Here is a 27,108-nt window from a genome sequence, read left to right as displayed (position 1 = left end):
TGCACAGCATTTTTTTTTTTTTTTTTATTCATTAGATTTTCTATTATAGAAAACTAAACAGGGGCAATAGTCTGGAAATGCAAATATTTTTCCATACTCTGCTTTCTTTTTTCCATACTTTTCCAGACCTGGAAATTACTCAAATCAAATTCCATACTTTTCCATACCCCGTAGGAACCCTGTTAAGGGTATTATCAGTATTATTAGTTTTTTTTTTTTTGCCTAATAGAATGTGATTGCCAAGATGGACACACAGTACCAAACAAAATGCCAACTTATATTGTCAAATATTTTCTTAAAGAACTAAAAAAAATTAATACGAAAAGAGGAACGTAATATTTTTTCTTCCGAATATGACAAATAAAATAAAAAGTAGAATCTCATTGTAGTGCAAGTGCATGATTACTCAGGTCAGATAACGGGCGCCTTATTGTGTAAAAGTATTTCTGAAAGAACTAAAATATGAAACATAAGAGGAACAAGTTCTTTTTACTTTCGAATATGACAATAATAATAAAAAGCCTCAAATTGAAATGTAATTGTACTGTGTATGAACAAGAGCTGTAGCGATCATTTTATATGCAGGGCAGTCACGTGGTGTGGCGGCCTAGCGTTGCCACGCCCCGCTACGCGTGCGTACGTGCGCGCTCACGTACAACGCGTGGTTCTTTCACATTGCCGTAAGTAGGGAAGACTAGTCCGTCGTTTTAAAGGTTCCAGGGGTTCTTTTACATGTTTTAATTGTGATTAGCCACTCTGCGTCTTAGACTGAAGGCTGTTTGGTCTAGGGGTGGAGTGGAGAGTGCGAGAGGCTCCCGCTGGAAGCACACACATCGTTCGCGGATCATTGCGGTGGATTTGAGGGGTGTTTGTTAGAGGAGAAATGGCCACTGAGGTGGAGACTCTCCTGCCGAACAGCTCGCTGCTCAAGCCGGAGGAGCTCGAGCACCAGGCCGGCGAGGGCGGAGGGTTTGTGGGGAAGGAGCCGAGCCTGAAGCGGGCGAAGGACGAGAGCAACAGCCAGGCGAAGGAGAGCCTGGAGCCGGAGAGCGAGGACGACGCGTGCCGGACGGAGTTCACCGAGGCTCCGCCGCCCAAGGTGAACCCGTGGACGAAGAAGATGAGCGGCGGCGTCAACGGACAAGCGCTGCACGGTCTGTACCAGTGTGTGTGTGTGTGTGTGTGTGTGTGTGTGTGAGTGTTTAACACAACAAACCGTTGGCAACGAGCGACTTCACCATCACGAGGCACATCTGTGAGGGAACATGTTGAATAATAACGCTAACGGAACGTTCTGGGCTTTAATAATGCTCTCGAAACGTTAGCATTTTCACACACCCTCACGTGACCGTTTAAAACGCTTCAGTTGGACTTTTATAACGTTTTTTTTTTTTTAAACGTTGCAATTTGTTTCAGAACGTGAACATTTAACATTCCCACAATGGAACGTTCCCTCGAAACATCCAGAAATAACGTTTTCGTGAGTCGACGGGCGGTGTTTTTGTCCGCCGGGGTGTCAAGTGATGTTTATCGCGTTCCTCACACACATGACAGCGGGTCGCAGGCACTGCTAGGCCTCGGATCTGCTCCAGGACTCATTCATTCACCTCGTGCATGAGTGCATTGATATGATGCCAAATAAACAATATATTTTTTAATTATAGTCGCAGATGAGACGCTAAATGTCTTCACCTGCATCGCTTTTCCGAACAAATGGCTACCGGGTTAGCATTAGCATTAGCGGCCTGCGGGGAGCGAGCTCGTCTGACAGGCCGCGGTACGGGACACCAGCGGCGGACACGAGCTCCAGTGTTCATCGTTATTCGTGGCGTTGTCATACTAACGTTAGATGCTTTGTTTATGGCGCTATATTGCAGTCGCGGAGCGTGTGATCACCCGCTGTATGTTATGGCACGACACGTGTGAGATCCACGTGTTTGTCACGAACTCGCTCGGATTCGCGCAAACGCGTTTTTAAACGCATATCTGGCTAAATGGTGTTTATTATGAACGGCGCTCGTGACAGTTTGTCTCTCTCGCGGTGTTTAATGCACGTGCGTGCGCATGTCCTGCGGTTAGCCGTTAGCAGTTAGCTTCTGAATCTGATCACTCCTCTTTTATTAATATTCATATGTTCGATTGACGCGTGGCTGGGGTCGCGAGCACGGCGGCGTCGCGCTGCTTTATCTCATCAGCAGAAGTGATGTAATGACGGGCTCGCGGGGCCGCGATCTATCCCAGAGTCCCCTGGGTGACGGCAACGTGGTTCGTGCCATGTGATCACGTGTGCGGCAGATCGAGTCCCGGCTCTGCTCCCAGTGTTGATGGGCTTCCCGAGCTAATGCTCACGGGTAATTAGCGAAGACTGATCAATGTTGCTCAGAATGAGCCGAGTGACGTCATGACAGCTGATCCCCGTTCAGAGAGGATCAATCTCGCAATCACTGTTTAGTTAATTGAGTTGATTTGCATGAATATATATATGTATTTATTAGGTGTGTAATGATACCCTCATGTCACGATTCGATACATCTCATGATACCGTATTACTGCGATACTCCAAGACATATTAAAGGTTAACATAACAAAAAATATACGGTTCGGTTGATTAAAAAGCTAAATTTGATATTGCATTGTGTGTGAATGACCCGTCTTGGACTCGGTGCTGGAACCCAAAGCACAGGACAACAGAGACGCCAGAATAACAATATTCATGATCCTGAAGCTGGAAATACTGCATTATTGTAGATGAATATGCTTTCACAGTCACTGACTATATATATTTATATACTGACTATAATAATGCAGGCCACTTTATACACTAATATCCCCCCATTGCTTTATTATACATTATATTCAACATTATATATAGTACACTAATGTAGTACTGACACCCATACTCTGAAAACGTGAATTTTATTCTCACACAGTAGTTTTTATTTTGGGTGAACTATACATTAGGGCTGTAAACGATTAATCGCGATTAATCGAATCCAAAATAAAAGTTTGTGTTTACATAATGCATGTGTGTGTATTATTTTGTATATATAAATACACACACACACACACACACACACACATGCATGTATATATCTGAGAAATATTTGCATTTATATACTGCATATATATTTTATATGATTTATATTATATATAAATAGAACTCTTTTATATATAACACATTTTGCTTAAATATATACATGCATATATGTCTTTATATATACAATATAATTATACACAATACACATATTATGTAAACACAAACTTTTATTTTGGATTCGATTAATCGCGATTAATCATGATGCATATTTTTGTATTGCGATATTGTTACACCCCATATATATATATGGAGTAAATTATTATTATTATTATCTTTAACAGCACTATATTCCTGCTATATGTGTGTAAACCGCTGATTGTGCGCAGATGAACACCGTGAGACACACAGCGCTACAGGAGACATTACTGAAGCACAGCTTTCTACACTAGTGTCCGCGCTCCGCCACCGCACAGGCCGCCGTTAGCCGTGGTTTACAGAGAAGCACGGAGGCCGCGGTTGGACCGAATTTTTTTTCTTTGTATATAAAATCGTTATATTTATATTATATTAAATAGTTATTTATATTATATATAATATAAATCATATGTAGTGATTATATATACATATATATGCAGTATATAAATGCAAATATTTCTCAAATATATACTAAACATATACAATACACACATACAAACTTTTTTTGGATTCGATTAATCGCGATTAATCGTTTACAGCCCTATCTACAAACTACCTTCTTTTTAAGTTTTCCAATGAAGCTTTTAATTCCTGTCGTCATGTTATGCCGCTATCGCCCTCAACACGAGCACAAGAGAAGGATTGCCGACAGCTGCTGCCTCTCTGTGTCAAACATCTCCCCCACCGCACTCACCGCGTGTAAAGACATGCAGAGACGTTAGGAAACGTCAGCTTCATACCGTTAGCCTACAGCCCTGTTTGTAAATAAGTTCAATAATCAATACAAAATCTATACATAAATGCATCTACAATGTTACGGTAGGTAATAATAAAGACAAGGACAAAAAAATTTAAATTCAAATGTGAAAATGTATTTTCCAGCCTAACTGATAAATATTTTCTTTGTGCAATAAAAAAAAAATCTTACAATACAATAACTTATAACATATATATACAATCACAAAAACTCTATAAACATTTTAATACATTAAAACCGCTCATGGACACGTATGCAGCACAATACAGTAGCTACACACAAACACGGGCTAAGAAAAAACATGAACGTTAGCTAAACAACGAACTGCTTTAGAACGATTTTCAGTGAACAAAGAATATTAACGATCAAAAGGTTAACACGTCTTCCTCCAGTGGGCTCATCTGAACGTGCAAACGCGCACCAATGACATGTAGCGGATTTATGCATCAATAATGCGTGCGGCAAAATGACCGCTATGGCCATTCTAGGTAGAAATAGTCAGAACTGGTTTGTGATTTTAATCAAATAACAGTGTCAGAATAAAATATACACATATTCAGGAAAAGTCCTACAGCCACATTGATTTTATTTTAACAAAGTAATATATTACACTGTAAAATGTAAACGCAGGGTGTGGCCTGTGAACTTGTGAGTTCTAGTGTTAAAGGCAAAATATATATTAAGATGCAACTTTTTATTAAGCTAAATTATTGAATACCTTAAACCAGGGGTGCCCAATCCTGCTCCTGGCGATCGACTGTCCTGCACAGTTCATCTCCAACCCTAATCAAACACACCTGAAGCAACCAATCAAGGTCTTCAGAACACGTCAGGATCACTTGAAAATGAAAGGCAGGTGTGTTTGATTAGGGTTGGAGATGAACTGTGCTGGACAGTCGATCGCCAGGAGCAGGATTGGGCACCCCTGCCTTAAACCATCCGAAGACCGTAAACCGCATCAGAATGAGAAATAAACACAGAGACGGGAGCTTCTCATGCGCTGGTGTTGATCTGAGACGCTATATGGACGTTCCAGTTTGGGGTCAAGGGTCGCCTGAGTTTAACCATTCCAGATTAGATTCTGCTCATCGATTCTGATCAATTCCTAATTTCGATTCCAATAAGAAAACAAAAAAAAACAACCGTAGATATAATTCACATTTAGTCTTATTGCAAAAAATCTAATTGCATCTGATAATCTGGGGCCCTATTATTTCTGCGATCACGGATCTAGCAAATTAACGTGGAATCTAGTGTTAGCGTGGAGTTTTGCGGATTTTACATAATTTGGAATGAAATTCTGTTTTTGTGTGGGAGAAGAACGCATGTCTGGGGAAAATGCAGACCGGGGGAGGCAAATCTGGGCGACACAACCTCCCGTCATTTCTGATCTGGGATCGCTTCAGTCGACTGAACCTGAGCCATAGACGCTCATTCTGGCGGCTGATTGGTTCGTGCGTCTGAGCCGCCTCGCCATAGGTTTGTGCAGAAAAGCCAGTGACCGCGCTAGACGCTCAGCTGTGTGTCTGCTGTGCAGCTGCACTGCGTTTTAACCAGTTAATACAACCATTCATATTTATAAGCTCATAACCATTTATATTTAGTTGTTACTTGAAGTGCTTAGAGTGTTATGTTGCATCACGCAGTATTTGTCCTGAAAAGCACTGAGTAAATGTGATGCTTGTTACCTCAATACATTTAAGGTCATTCCTATTTTATTTGTGTATATTTTAATAATTAACATTAAAATCAAGTCTTTTTACCACTAAAATAACAGTAAAGGGTAAAAAAACTGAATTCCCAAAAATTTAAACGGTAAAAACGGAATTTGGGAAAAAATAAAACCGATTTTATATGGCGCTGAATATCACAAGCAGAAATCAACAGGCTGAAGAACACTTACACCAGGAACGCTTGCCTGTAGAAAAACAACTAGCCTAACGAATATAAACTTCAATCATTATTAAAGACAAGTGAACACTGCTAAAGAAATGAGCAATCGCACCATGGACACAACTGAACAAAAGATTGGAGTGAAATAAACAGATTTTCAGATGTTCGGGGGCAGAAACTGTAATGAAATGTTAAAATAACACTGCACTTTATGAATATAATATACATTACAAATATAGTTACTAAAGTTATTCAGTCTAGAACAGCGAGTCTTCTGTAGTAGAGACCTGCACGGGCCTCAAATCTAGGCCCTAGCCCGGCCCTGACCCGAGGCGCTCAGGCCCTAGCCCGGCCCGTGTCCGACAGCTCATCATAATTATCAGCCCGAGTCCGACCCGAGCCCGTTTTTTTTTTTTAAATGTATATATATATATATTTTTTTTATATATACACAGCTGTTGCCTGGCCTAGGGCAAACTAGCTATTTGCAGCCATTAAAATAGGTCCGTTTTGTTAGTTATGTTTCTTATCATTTCTTTATTAAGTTAATTTAGACAAATGTTCGGTTTCTTTTTGTTTTTTTATTGACGACCAAGCAGCCGACAGCGAGTTAAACATGTTTGATCCATTTAGCCTCTCAAATCAACACTTTACTTGGCTACAATACAATCCATAAAACACCTTAAGCATATCACACATAGACAGTTATAGTTTAAACGTTTATTATCATTTTTTAAAAGCTGAGGCAAACTGCTCTGCTGCTCACAGTCGCAACATCCACGGTGGAAGGTTTTAATCCAGTCGTACTTTTTTCTTGAACTATTCCAGCTGCGCTGAAGTCACGCTCGCTATACTTCTGCTGCTGGCGGGGACACTAAAAACAGCGATCCGGTCGCGCAAATCTTGGGTCGTGCCGCCGGGAAACCTGTGTGCGTGCGTGTGTGTGCGCGAGCGCGAGCATACTGTCATGTGTCAGTCATATGTCAGTGTGATAGGTTTAAAACGTCTTTCTTTGTTTGTTTTTCCATCGTCAACTTCTTATATTTAATTTTAATACATGTCAAAAATAGGCTATAAAAAGGATAAGCCTAAAACAGGCCCGAGGCCCGGCCCGCGTGTGAACTATGACGTGAAAATTGGCCCGAAGCCCGGCCCTAGGGGCGTAAATAAGTCGGGGCCCGTCGGGCTCGGGCTGAAATGCAGGGCTCTATTCTGTAGTTTGATTAGGAATATTAGTGTTGTTATAGCGCAGGAATATTAGTGTTATTATTAGGCTGCTGTCACTTTAAGAGCTGCACGGGTCCATACACTGACACACATGAACACGAGTCGTCTTGCGCTTGATCGGTTTAAAGTCAGTTAAAATGCTCAAAGTAATCGAAATTTTTATTTTACAACAAGTGTTCGATTCCAGATTTGTAATAAATGTTCGATCCCCAACCCTACTCTCAGCAAAGTGTTCTCAGCATGCGTAACCCGACGTCAGCAGGGGTTCTTCATTACGTAAATATGCATATTGTGCAAAACTCAATGCTAAAGACCTTTTGTGTTGTGCTGTGACGTGTACATTATGAAATCCAGACTCCAGTTAATGAATGAGGAACTCTGTGGCAGTAAACCGTTCTCTGAGAGGACTGAGTTCAGAGCGCACGTGTGTGTGTGTGTGTGTGTGTGCGCGCTGACACACTCGTACAGCTGGAACGGACTCAAATCACACAAAGCAAGTTAGCAGTAATCCTGTTCACACAAACAGCATATGACCCAAATGAACATTCTTGACCAAACATTATACTAGCATTTGTTTTTGAATGCCTCAGTTCTCCTAATGTCCCAATCCTGCACACCGCTTCACACAGTTATATACTGGAGTTATATACTGGAGTTATATACTGGAGTTATATACTGGAGTTATATACTGGAGTTATATACTGGAGTTATATACTGGAGTTATATACTGGAGTTATATACTGGAGTTATATACTGGAGTTATATACTGGAGTTATATACTGGAGTTATATACTGGAGTTATATACTGGAGTTATATACTGGAGTTATATACTGGAGTTATATACTGGAGTTATATACTGGAGTTATATACTGGAGTTATATACTGGAGTTATATACTGGAGTTATATACTGGAGTTATATACTGGAGTTATATACTGGAGTTATATACTGGAGTTATATACTGGAGTTATATACTGGAGTTATATACTGGAGTTATATACTGGAGTTATATACTGGAGTTATATACTGGAGTTATATACTGGAGTTATATACTGGAGTTATATACTGGAGTTATATACTGGAGTTATATACTGGAGTTATATACTGGAGTTATATACTGGAGTTATATACTGGAGTTATATACTGGAGTTATATACTGGAGTTATATACTGGAGTTATATACTGGAGTTATATACTGGAGTTATATACTGGAGCTTTAGGTCTACACCTCACTGCACTGAGAGCTAGGCTACTTTTAAAACACGTTACACAACACTTAAATCTCTTAAATAATGTAAACCGAAAAAAATTTGAAAAAAATATGAGAATTGTTATGAAATAGCATTATAATAAATTGTCGCATGGCCTATCTGAACATTATTTTAATGCTAATCTTTTAGAGATTGGGCGACCGGCCGGTCAGTCTGACATATATGCCAATTTTATGCCGATCAAATACAGTCGGGCGCTGCATGATTAACATCGCGCAACATCAGCATCACACGCGCACACGGACCGCACATGTAGGAAACCTCTGAATTACGCCCGTTTCACACCGCTAGCACGAGCAGCGCGTGTTGTTTTCAGCGTGGCGTGCGTGTTCATCAATGAGTGCGTTCACACCGCTAGCACGAGCAGCGCGTGTTGTTTTCAGCGTGGCGTGCATGTTAATCAATGAGTGCGTTCACACCGCTAGCAGGAGCAGCGCGTGTTGTTTTCAGCGTGGCGTGCGTGTTCATCAATGAGTGCGTTCACACCGCTAGCAGGAGCAGCGCGTGTTGTTTTCAGCGTGGCGTGCATGTTCATCAATGAGTGCGTTCACACCGCTAGCAGGAGCAGCGCGTGTTGTTTTCAGCGTGGCGTGCGTGTTCATCAATGAGTGCGTTCACACCGCTAGCAGGAGCAGCGCGTGTTGTTTTCAGCGTGGCGTGCGTGTTCATCAATGAGTGCGTTCACACCGCGAGCAGGAGCAGCGCGTGTTGTTTTCAGCGTGGCGTGCGTGTTCATCAATGAGTGCGTTCACACCGCTAGCACGAGCAGCGCGTGTTGTTTTCAGCGTGGCGTGCGTGTTCATCAATGAGTGCGTTCACACCGCGAGCAGGAGCAGCGCGTGTTGTTTTCAGCGTGGCGTGCGTGTTCATCAATGAGTGCGTTCACACCGCTAGCAGGAGCAGCGCGTGTTGTTTTCAGCGTGGCGTGCGTGTTCATCAATGAGTGCGTTCACACCGCGAGCAGGAGCAGCGCGTGTTGTTTTCAGCGTGGCGTGCGTGTTCATCAATGAGTGCGTTCACACCGCTAGCAGGAGCAGCGCGTGTTGTTTTCAGCGTGGCGTGCGTGTTCATCAATGAGTGCGTTCACACCGCTAGCAGGAGCGTCGCGTGTTGTTTTCAGCGTGGCGTGCGTGTTCATCAGTGAGTGCGTTCACACCGCGAGCACGAGCAGCGCGTGAGCAGCAGTGAAGCGCCGGTTTCGTACGCTCAATTAAAGTGAAAGCACACGGTTGATGAACAAAATACATTTTCCTGATTATAAATTGTCCTAAATTAAATGAATTCACACAAAAAGTGCCTAAAATGCACATTATTTGCATGTCTAGTGTGTTTTAACAAGAACTGGAGTAGGCTATGTCAGAAAAGAGAATGAAGACTCAAAAATATATTATAATATATATATATATACAGATATATTTATGAAATTTACCCATTTAAACTTGTTTTTATTATTCAGTTTGGGTAAAAGTATATGGTGTTTTATAAAAACCAAAATATAGAAAATAAATATTTTGTGTGTGTGCTGTGAAGTGGTTAGACAAATGAAATCGGAATCGGCTAAAATCTGTATCGGTCAAACTCAATGAAAAATCGGAATCGGCCTAGAAAACTGTAATCGGTGCATCTCTATAATCTTTCTGATATAACCTGATGTTAGCAGATGTTTTATTTCTTTATTTCTACATTTGCCGTAGTGTTGTCGATGGTTCAATAACACATCCTGCACAAGCCTTGGCCAGAACCCCGTGGTGTTTGGGGGGCCTCGTCATGGAAGAGTTTGGGAACCCCTGCTCTAGTACACTAGTGTGAAGAACTGGTATCTTGACTCTCACAAGCTCTAGAAGCACGAGTGAATGATATATATAGATGTATATTAGGGGTGTGCAAAGCAGCCGCTATTTGTATCTGTATTTGTATTTGTTGAGGGGGGAAAAGTATTTGTATTTGTATTCGAGTAAAATTCAAAATAGGCGTAAAAATCGTAATCATAAAAAAATTAATTACGTTACACTTCTAATTTACATTATAGTGTAAGTATTCTTTAATTATATCCATTATAATAATTATGGATATGCAATATTGGTTGATGTTTTTCCATAAATCCAGCAATGAAACAAGGAATGTCATTGAAAAGAAAATATCATAACAGCCATTACCTCATCATGGTAAAACAACAACTAATAAAATACCATTGTGAACATTATGAAGCCTACATCTTGCTGTCTGCAAAGACAGAGTAACTTACCATATAACTCCCACACGTGCGTACAATTCGACAAAACTACACAAGCATTTTTAAACTTTTTAACCAAACGTTAACGTTACTCTGTCAACAGCCTATTGTCTAAATTATCGCGCTAAACAGCTACTGTACGTAAACAGAGCGAACATGAGAGCACCGACTGCAGACGTCAATTATGCCGCGTAATGGAATAATCTCCCGATCGCTTCTCGAAAGTTATAAACTGCCTCAGGAACCCAGTTAAGGTACAAACATCTATTCAACAAAAATAGTGATGGAGTTACGTGTTTTTTCGCTCAGCCGAGCGCTCTCTGTTGCTGTGTGGAGCAGCCTGTGTCCGTCACTCTCTCACTCATCCGGGCGTCGTGCACTGCGGTCTCATGAGGAAACGCAGCTTTTTGAAATAAAGTTTTTCTTGTTCCCGAATACAAATATTTTTTAAAGTATTTGTTCGAAATTAGTATTTGTAAAAAACACGTTATTTGTGCCTTTCCGAATACCGTATTCGGGTTCGGCTCCACCCCTAATATATATATATCTTTTTTTTACATAATTTGGATGTAATAGGTTTTCATCAGAGAATATATTACGAGAACATCATCTACTGACAGCGTGAGATTGAAAGTCATTAGGAGTCTCCCGTTGTCTGTTTGCACCAGGCCTTATTTATAAACTATTGCTTTCCTCCACTCTTCCTAAAGTAGACAAGAGGCTTGTCTGAGATTTTACTACTAGTGTCATTTGGTTTAGAATAATGCGGTTGACACACAGGCTTAAACCAGTGCGACTAGTACGGCTGTGCACAAAAAATAGAACTTATTTGTAATGGTTTAAAATAAACCTTATTTGACCTGTTTTTAATTGTCATGCTTCTTCTTCTCCTCCTCTAGAGCATTCTGGTCCCACAAAGGTCGTGAAGGCGGGGAGCGCGCGAGCGCGGCGCGGAGGAAAGGTGAGTGGCGTTCACTTGAGTCTCTCTACAGGAGCAGGACTGTTTGACCTCCACTGGGGCACAGGTTTGCAACATTACATTTATTGAAGAAATGCCTTGTAGAGACTAACGGTCCGTTCAGGCCAAGAGCGATGACTATCAGCGTCCACACCGCGCGCGGTATCGCTCTGGTTATTATAGCGCTGGCGTTTATCGCCTGACGCTGTGAATGCTCGAGCTCTTTAAAGTTTGAAGGATTCTTATTGGCTGTCAATGTTTTTATCGTTCATCAGCTGGAAAAATATAATTCTGTGATTCCAGCGATATGTGGCACTAGTTGTGGTGTGGACGCTGATGTTCTTTTACAGTTAGAGCGACTTTAACCGCTATATCGCTATCATCCTTGGTTTGAATGGGCCTTGAGGCCGGTGTCTAGCGGTGCAACGGGTCGCAGGTGGACGTGTTTTGTCTCGCCAATTTACACATTAAAACAACTTTAAACGCGTAAGAAGCGAAATCGTGACTCGCACGTTCAGACGGCGCTCCAACACCGGATTGATTCCTGTTTTTTGCGTCTCCTTGCTCTTGAACGGACACGTGCACACTCAATACCGTCTAAATATCCGTCTCGGCAAGTGTTGTCATGAGTGAACGGTTGAGGGAGAAACCACATGTTGGTCAGTTTATTCGCTCTTAAAGTGACCGCAGACTAATATAAATATAGTTTCATCTTTGTTAGTGAACAAAGTTATTTTATATTGAGGGGTAATTATTAATGTCTGTACCTGAATACTACTGTTAGACTAACTTTTAGTATTAATCTCTGCTTGTATTTTGTGTATTTGTTCTTATTTTACTGTTCACTTGTTGTTACTAATGTTTGAACATTATCAGTTAGGCTAGTAGTTTTAGCTGTGGTATTGAAGAATAGTGAGCTTTAAAGGGACGCTGTGTAGTGTGTAGTGTGTAGGAGTGTCTCCCGTCTAGCGGTGAAATTGTATTTTGCCTTCAAGCGTATAGTGCTCTCCAGCGCCTCGCTTTTTCAAACACGTGTGTCAACTACGGTAGCCGTTATGTGCCATGAAGCGATGACAACAAAAGCCCTTCGTCGAGTTTAACTATGCGTTACATGTTCTACTGTTCTGCTGCCTATATAATGAATTACACAACCAAGCAATGAAAAAAGCTTGTAGTTTAGTGCGTAACATTGACTCACCCGTCGAGAAGAGAGCAGGAAACTCCAGCGTCCCTTTCAGAGTCTTTCTCCTTCATTAGCTCCTTCCACCTGGGTAAAGCTATCCCCATATTTACTCTCGGGTTTTGAATTCGCCGGTCATGTTTCCTTTTAACTTCAATTTTCATAAGTATGATCCTGCATTATGAAGTGCCGGGCAGCGCCTCAGCTGTGCTGGGTAGTGACGCGCTTCGCCTCTCTCCGTGTCCGTCTCGGCGGGTGTCAGTCACGTGACGCTGACTCTGCACGAACACACGGACATGTTTATGAATAAAGACATTGATTTTAGCTAATAAAATACTTTCACAGTGTACCTTCAAGAAACAAATGAAAAGCAAATTTATATAATATATATATTCGTTTTTTTGGCTGATCCGAGAAACGGTCCGTGGCTCAACAACCGTAGATGATGTGAACCGTGAGTTTTGTGATCCGTTGCACCACTACCCGTTTCTCACCGCACGTGGTGTGTGTACAGTAGTGTGTGTACAGTAGTGTGTGTTCAGATGCCGACAGCAATAAGAGTGGAGAGCTCAGGTCTTTATTAACAGAGAAAATGATAGGAAACGCAGCACAATGGACTCCTCTGAAATAGGGCTGTCACTTTTGAGGAAAATATAATTCGAACGGATGTCAAGAAATGTATTTGAATATCTACGAGTCCCACCCCATTCAATCACAAATTTATGAAGGGTCTGACAGTGATAAACAGGACTGAGGCCATTGCCTGTCTGAAAAAATGTTGACTTAATGTTTTAAAACAGCAGGTTATCAACTTAATGTGAAGTGCCTATGCACAGCCAATCACAAAATTAGGCTACAAAAAAAAAAAAAAACCTGAATTGGAACGGCACAAACAATAACGTGACGACTTGAACAGCAGCAGGATCGCTAGAAACACCAATCTATCAACTTGATCTGGAGCAAGTGCGGCTCTCTTTTTACTGACGATGTTCCCCGCGGTGGAGAAGTTAATTAATTAACGCACGATTGTTAATTCTGTGTGTTATCTTCCATTTTCAAAACAGCGGTGCTATACCGGGGCTGTTATTCGCTTGATTTGGTCATGGGCCTACGCTACAATGCGTTTAGAGCGCCCGCTACTGGATGAGATGGCAAACAATAAAATAAAAAACAAACGGTCTAATCATATGCCGCTTTTCCACTGCATGGTACGGCTCGGCTCGGTACGGTACGGTTCGACTCGGCGCAGAACGGCTCGCTTCGCTTTTCCACTGCGTGGTACGACTCGACTCGGTACGGCACGGTTCGCTTTGGCTCGATTGCTTTTCCACTGCAGTCGTACCGCTTCAAAGTGGGTGGGACTGATCGTTAATAGTTGTAGGTCCGGTGGTAGCCGTGTGCGGTAAGAGCTGTGCTACTTCCGCTCCTCGGCAACCAACGAGAGGAACGTCTGCACCTTGTCCACTGACCACGATTCAGCCATGTCTTGTTTGATTTTATTTTTTATTTTTGTCAAGTAAATACTCCAAAAACAGGTGCTACCGCTTTTGCTGTTGTCTGGCTATTTAAATCTAGCGGGTTTAGTGTCTCGTGTCACAAATACAATGACGCTGAAGTGACGATTCTGTCTGACCAATCAGTGGTCTGCAGTGTTTTCACGTCACATTATAGTATCAGTACGGTTACGGTACGCTTGGAACCTCAACAGAGGTGGTACCATTTAAAGCGAGCCGAAGCGAGCCGTACGTACCGTACCATGCAGTGGAAAAGCGCCAATAGACTGTAAAAAAAAAAGCGCTACACGTGGCACTTTAAAAAACAGATATTTTATTTATAGTTCGATTACGGATATTTCTCGCCATGTTCGAATGCATATTCGAATATTGAATAAAAAGTGACAGCCCTACTCTGAAAACAGTTTATTCAGTTAATCTGACCGAATCATAAATGAGGTTTCATGCCAATAGATGTGATTGGTCAGTGTGTCGAACTCTAATACGATGAGCATGTGATTAGTGGTGTTCTCGTCTCTGTGTGTCAGTGTGAGGTGTGTGTGTGTGTGTGTGACCTGCTGTCTAACGGGCTTAACACTCATGTCTTTAAAGGTGGGGGATTTCGGAGACACGAACAACTGGCCGACGCCTGGAGAGATTGCTACGAAGGAAGTTCAGGTAAGCGAGCGCTAGAACTGGAGCCGCGAGCGGTGTGTGTTTCTGCCCTGGGGCGCTGCTGTCCTCCTCTCCTCCTCTATACCTGATCAGTCCTGACGTGTCTCTGACGTTACAGGGTTCGTACGAGGTGGTTAACGTACTTGAACTTGACTTTGGAAATTTAACCCTTTAGGCGCCAGAGGTTTTTTCCTAAAACGTTTGATTTTGACATCTTAATTTCAAAAGGCTATATCTTAAAAGTGATAAAAGATAGAGACTTTCTGTTAATTAGAGAAATATTAAGGATGAGCCAAAGTTTATGTAAGGATTAAATGTTCCCATCTAATTTGCATAGTATGACGTCATATGGTGGCGGCCATCTTGGATTATAGAATTTTCATGAAAATTCACAAGTTTAAATGATAAAATGCAGTACTTCTTTCCCCCCAAAATGTCCCTCACCTTCTGTATGCTATATTGCACAATACTGAATGCTCAGGTAAATAGTAAGTAGTAAACAAACTGTGTAAATCATTACTAATAAATGGTAGAAACAACCTTTTGCTGTAGAGATTTTCCATTATAAAATCGGGCCAGTCATATGTTCACGGGTGAACGAGGAAAGCGATGTCTTTGTCATAGTATCATTGCATCTGCTGCACTTTATTTCTACCATTTTGTTTTAATATTTTATTTTTATTATCCATTTACCTTTTTTAGAATTTAAAAGATAAACAAGAAAGATATTGTCTGATGAATTAGATCTCTGATTGTAGTCCTTGAAAAAACCTAAAGTAGTGCTTCAAGTCCTTTTGATTTTACAGTGTCTGTACGAACCCTGAACTTAGCGTTTGATTTACAACGTGCAAAATACTGTCCTTTAGTTTAGGGGGAGATCATCATTAACATTGGCTTTATGAAGATGGTTTCCTTTTTATAAAGAGCCCATCAAGTGTAAAGGCAGACGAGTTCGTGAAAATGCCACAGTGTGATTGTGTTTTTATTTCTCTTGATGAACATGTCAGGTTGTGAAGAAGTCAGCGGTCAAACGAGAGTCCAAGGGAAAGCGGGAAAATGAGGAGAGCAAAGAAAACCTCAAAGCCAAATCTGACGACTCTGGAGAGGAGAAGAACACTGACGAGGAGTCGCAGAAGAACGGGCACAAGAAGAGAGGTGTGTAGCGCCAGACCCTTCACTAGAGGGAGAAGTGAACGCTCGCACTGTGCCTTATATCAGTTTTACTGGAGGAGTTCACTTCAAAAATAAAGTTTCCTGTTAATTTACTATCAAATTAATGCGTCATCCGGTGGAACAAAAATGCAGGTGTGTGAGGAACACACTCCAGATGTTCTCCATATAGTGTCTTCAATGGTCCAGCGGGTCGAAGGTCCAGATGTGAGTTTCAGCTTCAAAGTCTCGATCCAGCCGAGGAATAAGAGTCTCATCTAGACACCAGCGGCCATTTTATATAGAAATACACATTTATATACTTTTATCCACTAATGCTGGACTTGCACGAGCTGTGATGCGACACACATTACATCATCAGGTGTGGCGTTTTCAAAGTGAACAAGTGAAATTTACTTAAAAATAAAAGGTAAAACAACGATGTCGGGCGATTTTGAAGTTGGGGTGAAAATGAGAATGAGAGTATTTCGCCCTATCCTACATTTATAAACCGGAACACGCGTGACCTTTCAACCTGATGATGTAATGTGTGTCACAGAGCTAGTGCTAGACCAGCATTAGTGGATAAAAGTATATAAATGTGTATTTCTATATAAAATGTCGGCTGGTTTGTCTAGATGAGACTCTTATTCCTCGGCTGGATCGAGACTGAAGCTGAAACTCACATCTGGACCTTCGACCCGCTGGACCATTGAAGACGCTATAGCCGCGTTTCCACCGAAATTACCCAGAACTTTTTTTGCCCCAGACCGGTTGCTCTCAGCGTTTACACCGCGGCCTAAAGTACCGGGAAGATTATAAACTGCGCGACGGCTCCTCCCAGTCTGTGACGGACAGTAATCAGTTTTGAGCGCCACATTTATAAGTATGGAGGAGATTCAAACGGTGCTGCAGTTGTTTGTGATGTATTGGTTTACTAATGAGGTAATTAACAGAACGGCAGAAAGGAGACGAGCACTGATACTAAAGCGTGTTCAGAAAGCTCTCTGCTATAAAATTAGACGATGCGGACATTGACCGTGAGACGGCTGGGACGAACGCGCAGAAAATTTCCTGTTACACAAATACGCTTAATAAAGCCCGAACCTCGTCAGCGGTCCAGCTGTGTTTAAAAATATTAAATTCCATATTTGCAGACGGACGACTCTCACTGCATGAAGCCACGAACCGCAATAGATTTTTAAAAATGCCGGTTACAATAGAATGCTGCGTGGAGTCATCCAATCAAAATGTGAACGCAACCAATCAGCATGTTCAGCACACAAGTCCCGCCCCCGAAAGTTCCTGAACTTTGAAAAAGGACTACCTCGCCAGCAGGGACTTTCGGAGGGGGAAATATTTACCCGGAACTTCATTTAGACCCTGATCCTGTGGTGTAAACACACCGAGTGCCAGCCCACAGTTCCTAGTTCCCGCGGTGGAAACACGGCTAATATGAAGAACATGCTGCTAGGCCTGTCACGATAACACATTTTGCTGGACGATAAATTGTCCAAGAAATTATCGCGATAAACGATAATATTGTCGATCTGAGACCATTTTCATCTAGAATAATGATAATGGCATAATAATGCACATACACCTTTCAAAATTCAATAAACGTTTATTTCCAAAGACTATTTAACACTGAAAATGGAAAACATTTTCAATATCCACAATAACAATGAACAAAACAGCCAAAAACAATAAAAGCAATGGACTCTCAGTTCACATATCTAAAAATGAACTAGTTCACGTTCATTTGTTAAATTCTTTTAACAAAGATGTAGGCTATTATTAAAAATAATGTTATTTCAACACAATATCTCGTTATTTCGAAATATGTGTGCGTGCATCTGTAAATCCGGTGACGCGTGTATTGATTTTTATTAATAAACAAGTGTTTTCTCTAAAAGTGTCGACTCTGCTGCAAAGATGAAGTTGACGATCGCCATCTCCGTGTGAACGCGCTTATAGAGAGAAATGCACATAAATAAGCCTAATAATGGATTACATAATCAGAGTAGCCTTTTTCTTTTTTTCGTTTTGAATTATTTCGTTTAAATGCATTTCAAGCTTCGTGTATTTGGTGTATTTGTCATGTCTGTGTGAGGCATACACTGAGTTTCGTTAAGTTAGGATGTGCTCTAGTTCACGTGCGCAAGTGAGCGCGCGGGCGCCTCCGTTATATTTGTTTCGTCGGCCTATTCATTAAATACAGGCAATTGGTTGATGAAATTTATTAAAATTAAGATACAATTTATACAAAACGAAATTTACTTTAAAGAAAGGCTTTCTACAACAACTTCAACTTCAACGGTCAAAATCATGTCTGACCCGCTCCATGTCTCATATTGCACATATGAGACATCTTACTCGGTCGGGCTGTTCACTTTTCATAAATCAACATAATGGAAAAAAAAATAACATTATAATATTTTAACAAATATGAAACGCGCTTTTTTTAATGGCTATAGTATAGTAGGCCTACATAGCCTACTCTCTATTTGTACAAATTTTTGCACATTAATTTAATTCTGAATTTTGCACACACAAGTTGAAAGGCATTTGTTCAAATCAAGTTCACGGATAATTGTGTGTGCATTTATTAGCCTAATCATTATAATACTAAAATCCTAACAAATAGGCTATGCTATGTTAGGGCTGGGCGATAAAACGATAACGATAATTATCGCGATATAATTTTTCTCGATAAAACGATATCAAGAGTTCGATAAATGTTCGATAATGTTTTTGCGCCAAAAGCGGAACGAATCTCATTTGAACCGCGCGCCACACGGACCGTTTATCCGCTCGGCTCAAAGTCCAAACGGCAGCGCAGCGCGAGTTCACTCGAGCAGACGCGTTTACTCTGATCGGTCTCGGTCACAAGATCCAGTGAGAAGCGCTTGAATTCAGCGAGGAACACAAACGTCTCAGTGATTTAAACCAGTTTAAATGCAGATGAAACAGCGCTGACGAACATGAGACACACTGTGCGCAACGACAGTCAGAAGGCTTTTCCGTCTACACATTCCCATCATGCACCACGGATTTAACGTTACTGTAACGTTAGCCTAGTAATATTAACTCCACCATGAAATGTGGGATATATATATATTGAATTGTATAATATTATTAATGTAGACAATGTATTAAAGGACTAATGGAATATAATTACAGTTTTTAATAATGTATTTAGGCTACTGGTTTTCATAAATACCATAGAAACCATAAAGTTACATTTTATCTGTGGTTATCATGATCTAAATGCATGATGCTGGATGACCAATGGTTAATTTTAATAAAACTAAAGAATATTACATTTTACCAAATAAAAATAATGTTGTTACTTTTTTTTAACAGATGTTACTGTTTTTGTTAATGAACATAAATTGTATAAAGTAAATCTGCATCCTAACTCAAGCTAATACTACTGAAATAAAGATATTTATTTTGTTAAGGAAAAATGTCAAATGTTTGAATGTTCTACCTCAGATTTGTGAATGTTCCCCTGTTTGGCAAGTGTTTGTCATGATATGTTCTGACAATAAAGAGTAGTTTAAAAACACAACGCTCTGGTTTCTACAGCTTTCACTTAGGAGTACAAATCTGTCTTTAAACTTGAAATAAATAAAGATTTGACATTTATCGAGAATTATCGATATCGACTGATATAAAAAAAAATATCGTGATATTTTTTTTTTGGCCATATCGCCCAGCCCTATGCTATGTATAAAAAATCAGATGAGTTCTCTCGAAAAATCTCTCGTTCACGTTCATTGTATGAAAAGTGATTCGTTCAGTTCAGCGTTCGGCGAAAATATGAACGCGTTCACCGGTTTTAGTCGATACTGTTTTACAACAAATGCGACATACCGGCTCGCTCAGGTTAAGTGGTTCACCACGGTCATTCGGTTTGAATCGGAAGTGCTCCCAAACAGCAGCTTTCGCATTTGGCTTTGAAACCAATTCCATGTCACAACTTTTCGCTCTTCTCGGCAGTCGCCTCAAGCACTCCCGCCTTCCCACACAAAGTCCATGTGACTGACAAGCGCCGCCTCCCCACACAAAAGACAATGCAACTGACAAGAGGGTTCACTTCTCCTACGCTAAGGAAACGAGAGTTGTCATTCAGTCGCGGATAACAAACAAGTATGCAAATGAAATTATCGCGGCTAGAAAATTATCGAGGTCATTTTTTTTTATCGTGCGATTAATCGATTTATCGACTATCGCGACAGGCCTACATCCTGGAGTGTGTTCCTCAAAAACCTTAATTTCTGTTCCACTGAAGAAAGAAACGCATGAACATCTTGGATGACGAGGAGAGTAAACTATCAGGAGATTTTATTTCTGAAGTGAGCTACTCCTTTAAGATGTTTTGAAATGAATGTGTAATAAACGAATATGTTGATGATGTTGTAGGAAATAAGCACAAGTGGGTTCCTCTAATGATCGAGGTGAAGTCTGAAGGTCCGCGCGAGCGCTCCGCCTCCCGGAACAACACGCGCCAGTTTGACGCTCACCGGATCCCCCCCGGCGGCAGGAACGACCTGAGAGGTATCTCCCGCTCTCTGCTTCACAGTGCTGATGTCACGTCCTGGCCACAGCTGATGCCCTGAGACACGAGCCGCCAGCACACATGATACAACACACCCATACGTGTTTGCAGTTCAATCATGTTTCACACTTGTTAGATCTTGTCTGCTTACATTAAAGTCAGCATGAAATAAAACCGCATCTATTCGCAAATTATAGATCTTATTGTGAACTTCATCTGTGCACGCGTGTCATTTTCGTGAAGTTTAATCCGCGTCAGTCGTCTCTCCAGTGATGTGTTCTGGATTCTCCAATCATGCAGTGCGGTTTTAGCTCCGCCCCTGCAAGCGGGCGCTCATCTGCATACGCTTTTGAGAGCCACGCCCACATCTCAACATCCAAACCCTCCCTACATTTATTCTTTCCCAGTAATCTGTTGCATTCAGATCTACGTCAATGCGGACGCTACTTTTCATGGTGACTTTAATGTCACATTATATGATTGTTTTGCAACTGCATAGCAACCACCCAGAGTACCTTAGCAACCGCATAGCAACACCCTAGCAACCACCCAGAGTACCTTAGCAACCGCATAGCAACCCCTTAGCAACCAGTCAGAGTAGCCCATTAGACTCATTTAATCTTTGATCTATCTAATATTTCTGATACCTATCTATCTGGCTTTTAAAACTACTAAATTTAAACCGTTTCAAACTGAAAACCTTCAAACTTCAAGCTTTTAAAGCTACTTCAAACTTTCTAGCTAGGCTTTTTCAAGCCAACTTAGTTTGTCTACAAATGTTTTAATTTAGCATGATATCCATACCCACTATCTAGATGCGCACTAGTATATACTATACTCCGCTTTGGAGAGCGGTGGTCAGTCAGCCAGTGGTACTGGACCCTAGATGCTGCGGATGATCCTTCATGGGGATGAGCCCTACATAATCAACTACCAGAACTCCTGACGTCACTGGAGTGTGTGACCGGCACACCAACAGCTCTTCTGATGTGTGTGTGTGTGTGTGTGTGTCAGTGACCGGCACACCAACAGCTCTTCTGATGTGTGTGTGTGTGTGTGTGTGTGTCAGTGACCGGCACACCAACAGCTCTTCTGATGTGTGTGTGTGTGTGTGTGTGTGTCAGTGACCAGCACACCAACAGCTCTTCTGATGTGTGCGTGTCAGTGACCGGCACACCAACAGCTCTTCTGATGTGTGTGTGTGTGTGTGTCAGTGACCGGCACACCAACAGCTCTTCTGATGTGTGTGTGTGTGTGTGTGTGTCAGTGACCGGCACACCAACAGCTCTTCTGATGTGTGTGTGTGTGTGTGTGTGTGTGTGTCAGTGACCGGCACACCAACAGCTCTTCTGATGTGTGTGTGTGTGTGTGTCAGTGACCGGCACACCAACAGCTCTTCTGATGTGTGTGTGTGTGTGTGTCAGTGACCGGCACACCAACAGCTCTTCTGATGTGTGTGTGTGTGTGTGTGTCAGTGACCGGCACACCAACAGCTCTTCTGATGTGTGTGTGTGTGTGTGTGTGTCAGTGACCGGCACACCAACAGCTCTTCTGATGTGTGTGTGTGTGTGTGTGTGTGTGTGTCAGTGACCGGCACACCAACAGCTCTTCTGATGTGTGTGTGTCAGTGACCGGCACACCAACAGCTCTTCTGATGTGTGTGTGTCAGTGACCGGCACACCAACAGCTCTTCTGATGTGTGTGTGTGTGTGTGTCAGTGACCGGCACACCAACAGCTCTTCTAATGTGTGTGTGTGTGTGTGTGTCAGTGACCGGCACACCAACAGCTCTTCTGATGTGTGTGTGTGTGTGTGTGTGTGTGTGTCAGTGACCGGCACACCAACAGCTCTTCTGATGTGTGTGTGTGTGTGTGTGTCAGTGACCGGCACACCAACAGCTCTTCTGATGTGTGTGTGTGTGTGTGTGTGTCAGTGACCGGCACACCAACAGCTCTTCTGATGTGTGTGTGTGTGTCAGTGACCGGCACACCAACAGCTCTTCTGATGTGTGTGTGTGTCAGTGACCGGCACACCAACAGCTCTTCTGATGTGTGTGTGTGTGTATGTGTGTGTGTGTCAGTGACCGGCACACCAACAGCTCTTCTGATGTGTGTGTGTGTGTGTGTGTCAGTGACCGGCACACCAACAGCTCTTCTGATGTGTGTGTGTGTGTGTGTCAGTGACCGGCACACCAACAGTTCTTCTGATGTGTGTGTGTGTGTGTGTGTGTGTGTGTGTGTGTGTGTCAGTGACCGGCACACCAACAGCTCTTCTGATGTGTGTGTGTGTGTCAGTGACCGGCACACCAACAGCTCTTCTGATGTGTGTGTGTGTGTCAGTGACCGGCACACCAACAGCTCTTCTGATGTGTGTGTGTGTGTCAGTGACCGGCACACCAACAGCTCTTCTGATGTGTGTGTGTGTGTCAGTGACCGGCACACCAACAGCTCTTCTGATGTGTGTGTGTGTGTCAGTGACCGGCACACCAACAGCTCTTCTGATGTGTGTGTGTGTGTCAGTGACCGGCACACCAACAGCTCTTCTGATGTGTGTGTGTGTGTCAGTGACCGGCACACCAACAGCTCTTCTGATGTGTGTGTGTGTGTCAGTGACCGGCACACCAACAGCTCTTCTGATGTGTGTGTGTGTGTGTGTGTCAGTGACCGGCACACCAACAGCTCTTCTGATGTGTGTGTGTGTGTGTGTGTGTCAGTGACCGGCACACCAACAGCTCTTCTGATGTGTGTGTGTGTGTGTGTGTCAGTGACCGGCACACCAACAGCTCTTCTGATGTGTGTGTGTGTGTGTGTGTGTCAGTGACCGGCACACCAACAGCTCTTCTGATGTGTGTGTGTGTGTCAGTGACCGGCACACCAACAGCTCTTCTGATGTGTGTGTGTGTGTGTGTGTCAGTGACCGGCACACCAACAGCTCTTCTGATGTGTGTGTGTGTGTGTGTGTGTCAGTGACCGGCACACCAACAGCTCTTCTGATGTGTGTGTGTGTGTGTGTGTCAGTGACCGGCACACCAACAGTTCTTCTGATGTGTGTGTGTGTGTGTGTGTGTGTGTCAGTGACCGGCACACCAACAGCTCTTCTGGTGTGTGTGTGTGTGTCAGTGACCGGCACACCAACAGCTCTTCTGATGTGTGTGTGTGTCAGTGACCGGCACACCAACAGCTCTTCTGATGTGTGTGTGTGTGTGTGTGTCAGTGACCGGCACACCAACAGCTCTTCTGATGTGTGTGTGTGTGTCAGTGACCGGCACACCAACAGCTCTTCTGATGTGTGTGTGTGTCAGTGACCGGCACACCAACAGCTCTTCTGATGTGTGTGTGTGTGTGTGTGTGTGTCAGTGACTGGCACACCAACAGCTCTTCTGATGTGTGTGTGTGTGTGTCAGTGACCGGCACACCAACAGCTCTTCTGATGTGTGTGTGTGTGTGTGTGTGTGTGTGTGTGTTTGCAGATTGGCACAGTGGGAAGTACGACCAGGAGTTGAGGGATGACCATGACGAGGTGTCGAGTGTGAAGAGCGAGGGAGCGCCGTACAGAGCCGGCGGCCGGGGCCGAGGCCGGGGTCGGGGACGAGGAAGAGGACGAGGAAGAGGCAGAGGTAATGAACTCTACAACTGACCTTCATCTGCCGTTGAGCAAACACTGAGTCCAGGCTCGTCACGCGCTCAGACTGCACCACTCACTACACCAGCCATGCCTCAGTCGCTCTGCCATTATAGGGTTGGGGATCGTTCGAGTTTTAATGATTCAGATTCTGCTTATCGATTCCTAATTTCAATTCCAATAAGATTAAATACAACTTGGATATCATTCAGATTTAGTCTTATTGCAAAACATTTAATTGTGGCTGAATATCATGACCATTAAAAAAAAGATGAAAAAAAAGAGCAATCGCAACAAAGATATGATTGAAAGTAATGTCTGTTTTGTTGATGGGCGATGCTGATATTGTTGAGAGCAGGAAGACCGATATATTATATTTCTTTTAAAGATAAAAACACCTGCAAAGTAATTGCTGAAATTACATTTATATTAATCTTACATGTATGTAGAAATAGAAGTAAATGGGAAATTAAAGAAATTGTTGAAGTGCTATTTTAAAGGTTCTCAATGTAGTTTTGGCGTCTCCTATGACAGGTTCACATTCATCCAAGGTCAGAAACACCTTAATGTCCTCCTCTCCACTGCAGCGTCAGCTCTTCAGTCTCTGAAGCGCTTCGTGTGAAGATTCAGTCTCTAAGCCCCGCCTCTCTGAGAGCTGCTCTGCTCTGATTGGACAGAAACCAAACACTCATTATCATATCTGATAATCTCAGCTCTTGACCACAGTGATACGAACAGTAGCGATGGCGTGAGTTTTACAGTACCAATCTCAGAAAACAGCGTCTACTCGACATGAACAACACAAACCGAACTCTTCCAGTCTCGGATACACTAGTGTTTGAGGGCGGGGCTCAGAGACGCTGCTCAGCCAATCAAGACCATAGGCTGGCATTATGCAAATTAGTCAGCTTCAGCAGGAAGTGAGACTGAATTACTGACGACTGTTCAGGCAGTTCAGAATCGCTTCTGTCTTTGAGACAATAACTCCTTTATCTGCAGTTGATCTTTGAAACTTTACAGACCTTGTACATCCACAAGCCGCTCCATTACACACTACACAACACATGGGGTCACTTCTCATAGTGAGGGGACTTAATCTTCTGTTTCTGCTTGTGTTCTCCTCAGGTCACTATGACTACTACCACGGCTATAAAGGCTTTGATGGAAAGGATGGAGCCTGTGGCCAGAAGTTCAACAGCACAGTGACGTACTATTATGACAACATGAGCAGTAATGACTTGTACACTGTGGACCATGACCTGCTCAAGGACTACATCAAGAGACAGATGTGAGTAGCCGTCCCAGAGAGCCACGCGGCCCCTGCATGCATGGCATAGCTCAAACGTGACAAAAGCAATGTCCGAGAGCCAACAATATTCATAATATACACAGTGCCAGGTTAATTCGACAACTCGATTAGGAAGCAAGCTGGAGAAATGGTTATTGTGTGTGTGAATACTTCAGCAATTATGACGTGTAATTACTAGTGCTGGGTTAATCGCACCCAGAATTAAAGTTTGTTTACATAATATGAGTGTGTACTGTGTATAGGAAGTATTTTGTATATAAGTGTACTTTATGTATTTAAGAAATATGTGCATGTATATATTTATGCATAATTTATATATATATATATATATAAATTAAAAAAAATTCTTAAATGTATACGTGTGTATTTATATATACAAAATAATTATACACCGTACACGCATTATGTAAACACAAACATTTATTTTGGATGCAAAATAATCGTGGTCCAGCACTCGTAATTAGTGATGCAAACGAGTCATTTGTAATAGAGCTGCACGACTCTGGATAGACTGTTTAGTTGTCCATTCTGAATCGTGATCTATTTTAAACAAAATAACCAGGATTCTCAAAGTAACATGTACTGTATTTTCCGGACTATCAGTCGCATCAGTCATAAAATGCGTCATGAAGAGGAAAAAACATATAAGTCGCACTGGACTATAAGTCGCATTTATTTCACAAAATCCAAGACCAAGAACAGACATTTAATCTGGAAAGGTTATTCAGCTACACAACAGAACAACAGCTGAATAGTGTCCGGTGTGTTAGCGTAACACATTAACAGTTATTCAGCGACACGATAGCATAAAGAACATATACCTGAGGCTGAATATGCTAAACTAACATTAGCCAGCGAGTCCAACAAGTCACCGGTCAGCAAGTTAAACCAGCTCCCGATCTCACTCCTCAACACTGAACTCTTCATCCTCGGTGTCGCTTCTGAACAACTCCGCTAACTAGAGCGCCCTCTCGCGGCTGTGGACGGTAATGTTTTCTCTTGGTAATGTTTTCATCTCAGTCAGTATGAATTAATTTTGATATATAAGTCGCACCGGACTATAAGTCGCAGGACCAGCCAAACTATGAAAAAAACGTGTGATTTATAGTCCGGAAAATATGGTAATTTACTAGAGGTTCTGACAAAATGTTAATTGCTGCAGTCCATTTAAAAACTATTTAATTTGAATTATTGCTTTTTATGAAGTTGGATTGAGCGAATGATTCAACGACTCACTCATGAAGACTTCGTTCCATTTGTTTCCGCAGTGAATATTACTTCAGTAGTGACAATCTGGAGCGGGACTTCTTCCTGCGCAGGAAGATGGACGAGGAGGGTTTCCTTCCGGTGTCTCTGATCGCCAGCTTCCACCGCGTGCAGGCGCTCACCACAGACGTCAGCCTCATCCTGGAGGTGTGTCTCTCTCTCTCTCTCTCACACACACACACACACACACACACTCAAACACACACACACACACACACACACACACACCTGATCGCCAGCTTCCACCGCGTGCAGGCGCTCACCACAGACGTCAGCCTCAT

The 27,108-nt window shown here is 42.4% G+C and overlaps 1 protein-coding gene across 1 annotated transcript in view; it reads left to right on the top strand.

Moving 5' to 3' along the window:
• The first annotated feature begins 583 nt into the window (after positions 1-583).
• larp1 (La ribonucleoprotein 1, translational regulator) overlaps positions 584-27,108 on the top strand; it is a 41,106-nt gene continuing 14,581 nt past the window's right edge. The window contains exons 1-8 of the mRNA XM_079585002.1: positions 584-1,154; positions 11,513-11,574; positions 14,857-14,922; positions 15,927-16,074; positions 20,497-20,631; positions 24,101-24,247; positions 25,378-25,540; positions 26,830-26,974. Of these exons, the coding sequence (XP_079441128.1) occupies positions 884-1,154; positions 11,513-11,574; positions 14,857-14,922; positions 15,927-16,074; positions 20,497-20,631; positions 24,101-24,247; positions 25,378-25,540; positions 26,830-26,974 (1,137 nt within the window). The 5' untranslated portion in view covers positions 584-883. The remainder of the gene's footprint in view (positions 1,155-11,512; positions 11,575-14,856; positions 14,923-15,926; positions 16,075-20,496; positions 20,632-24,100; positions 24,248-25,377; positions 25,541-26,829; positions 26,975-27,108) is intronic.

Source organism: Phoxinus phoxinus (genome assembly GCF_949152265.1).
Source record: "Phoxinus phoxinus genome assembly, chromosome: 17".
Taxonomy (NCBI): Eukaryota; Metazoa; Chordata; class Actinopteri; order Cypriniformes; family Leuciscidae; genus Phoxinus; species Phoxinus phoxinus.
The sequence above is the reverse complement of the archived record's forward strand: the minus strand, read 5'-3'. Positions and strand labels throughout refer to the sequence as shown.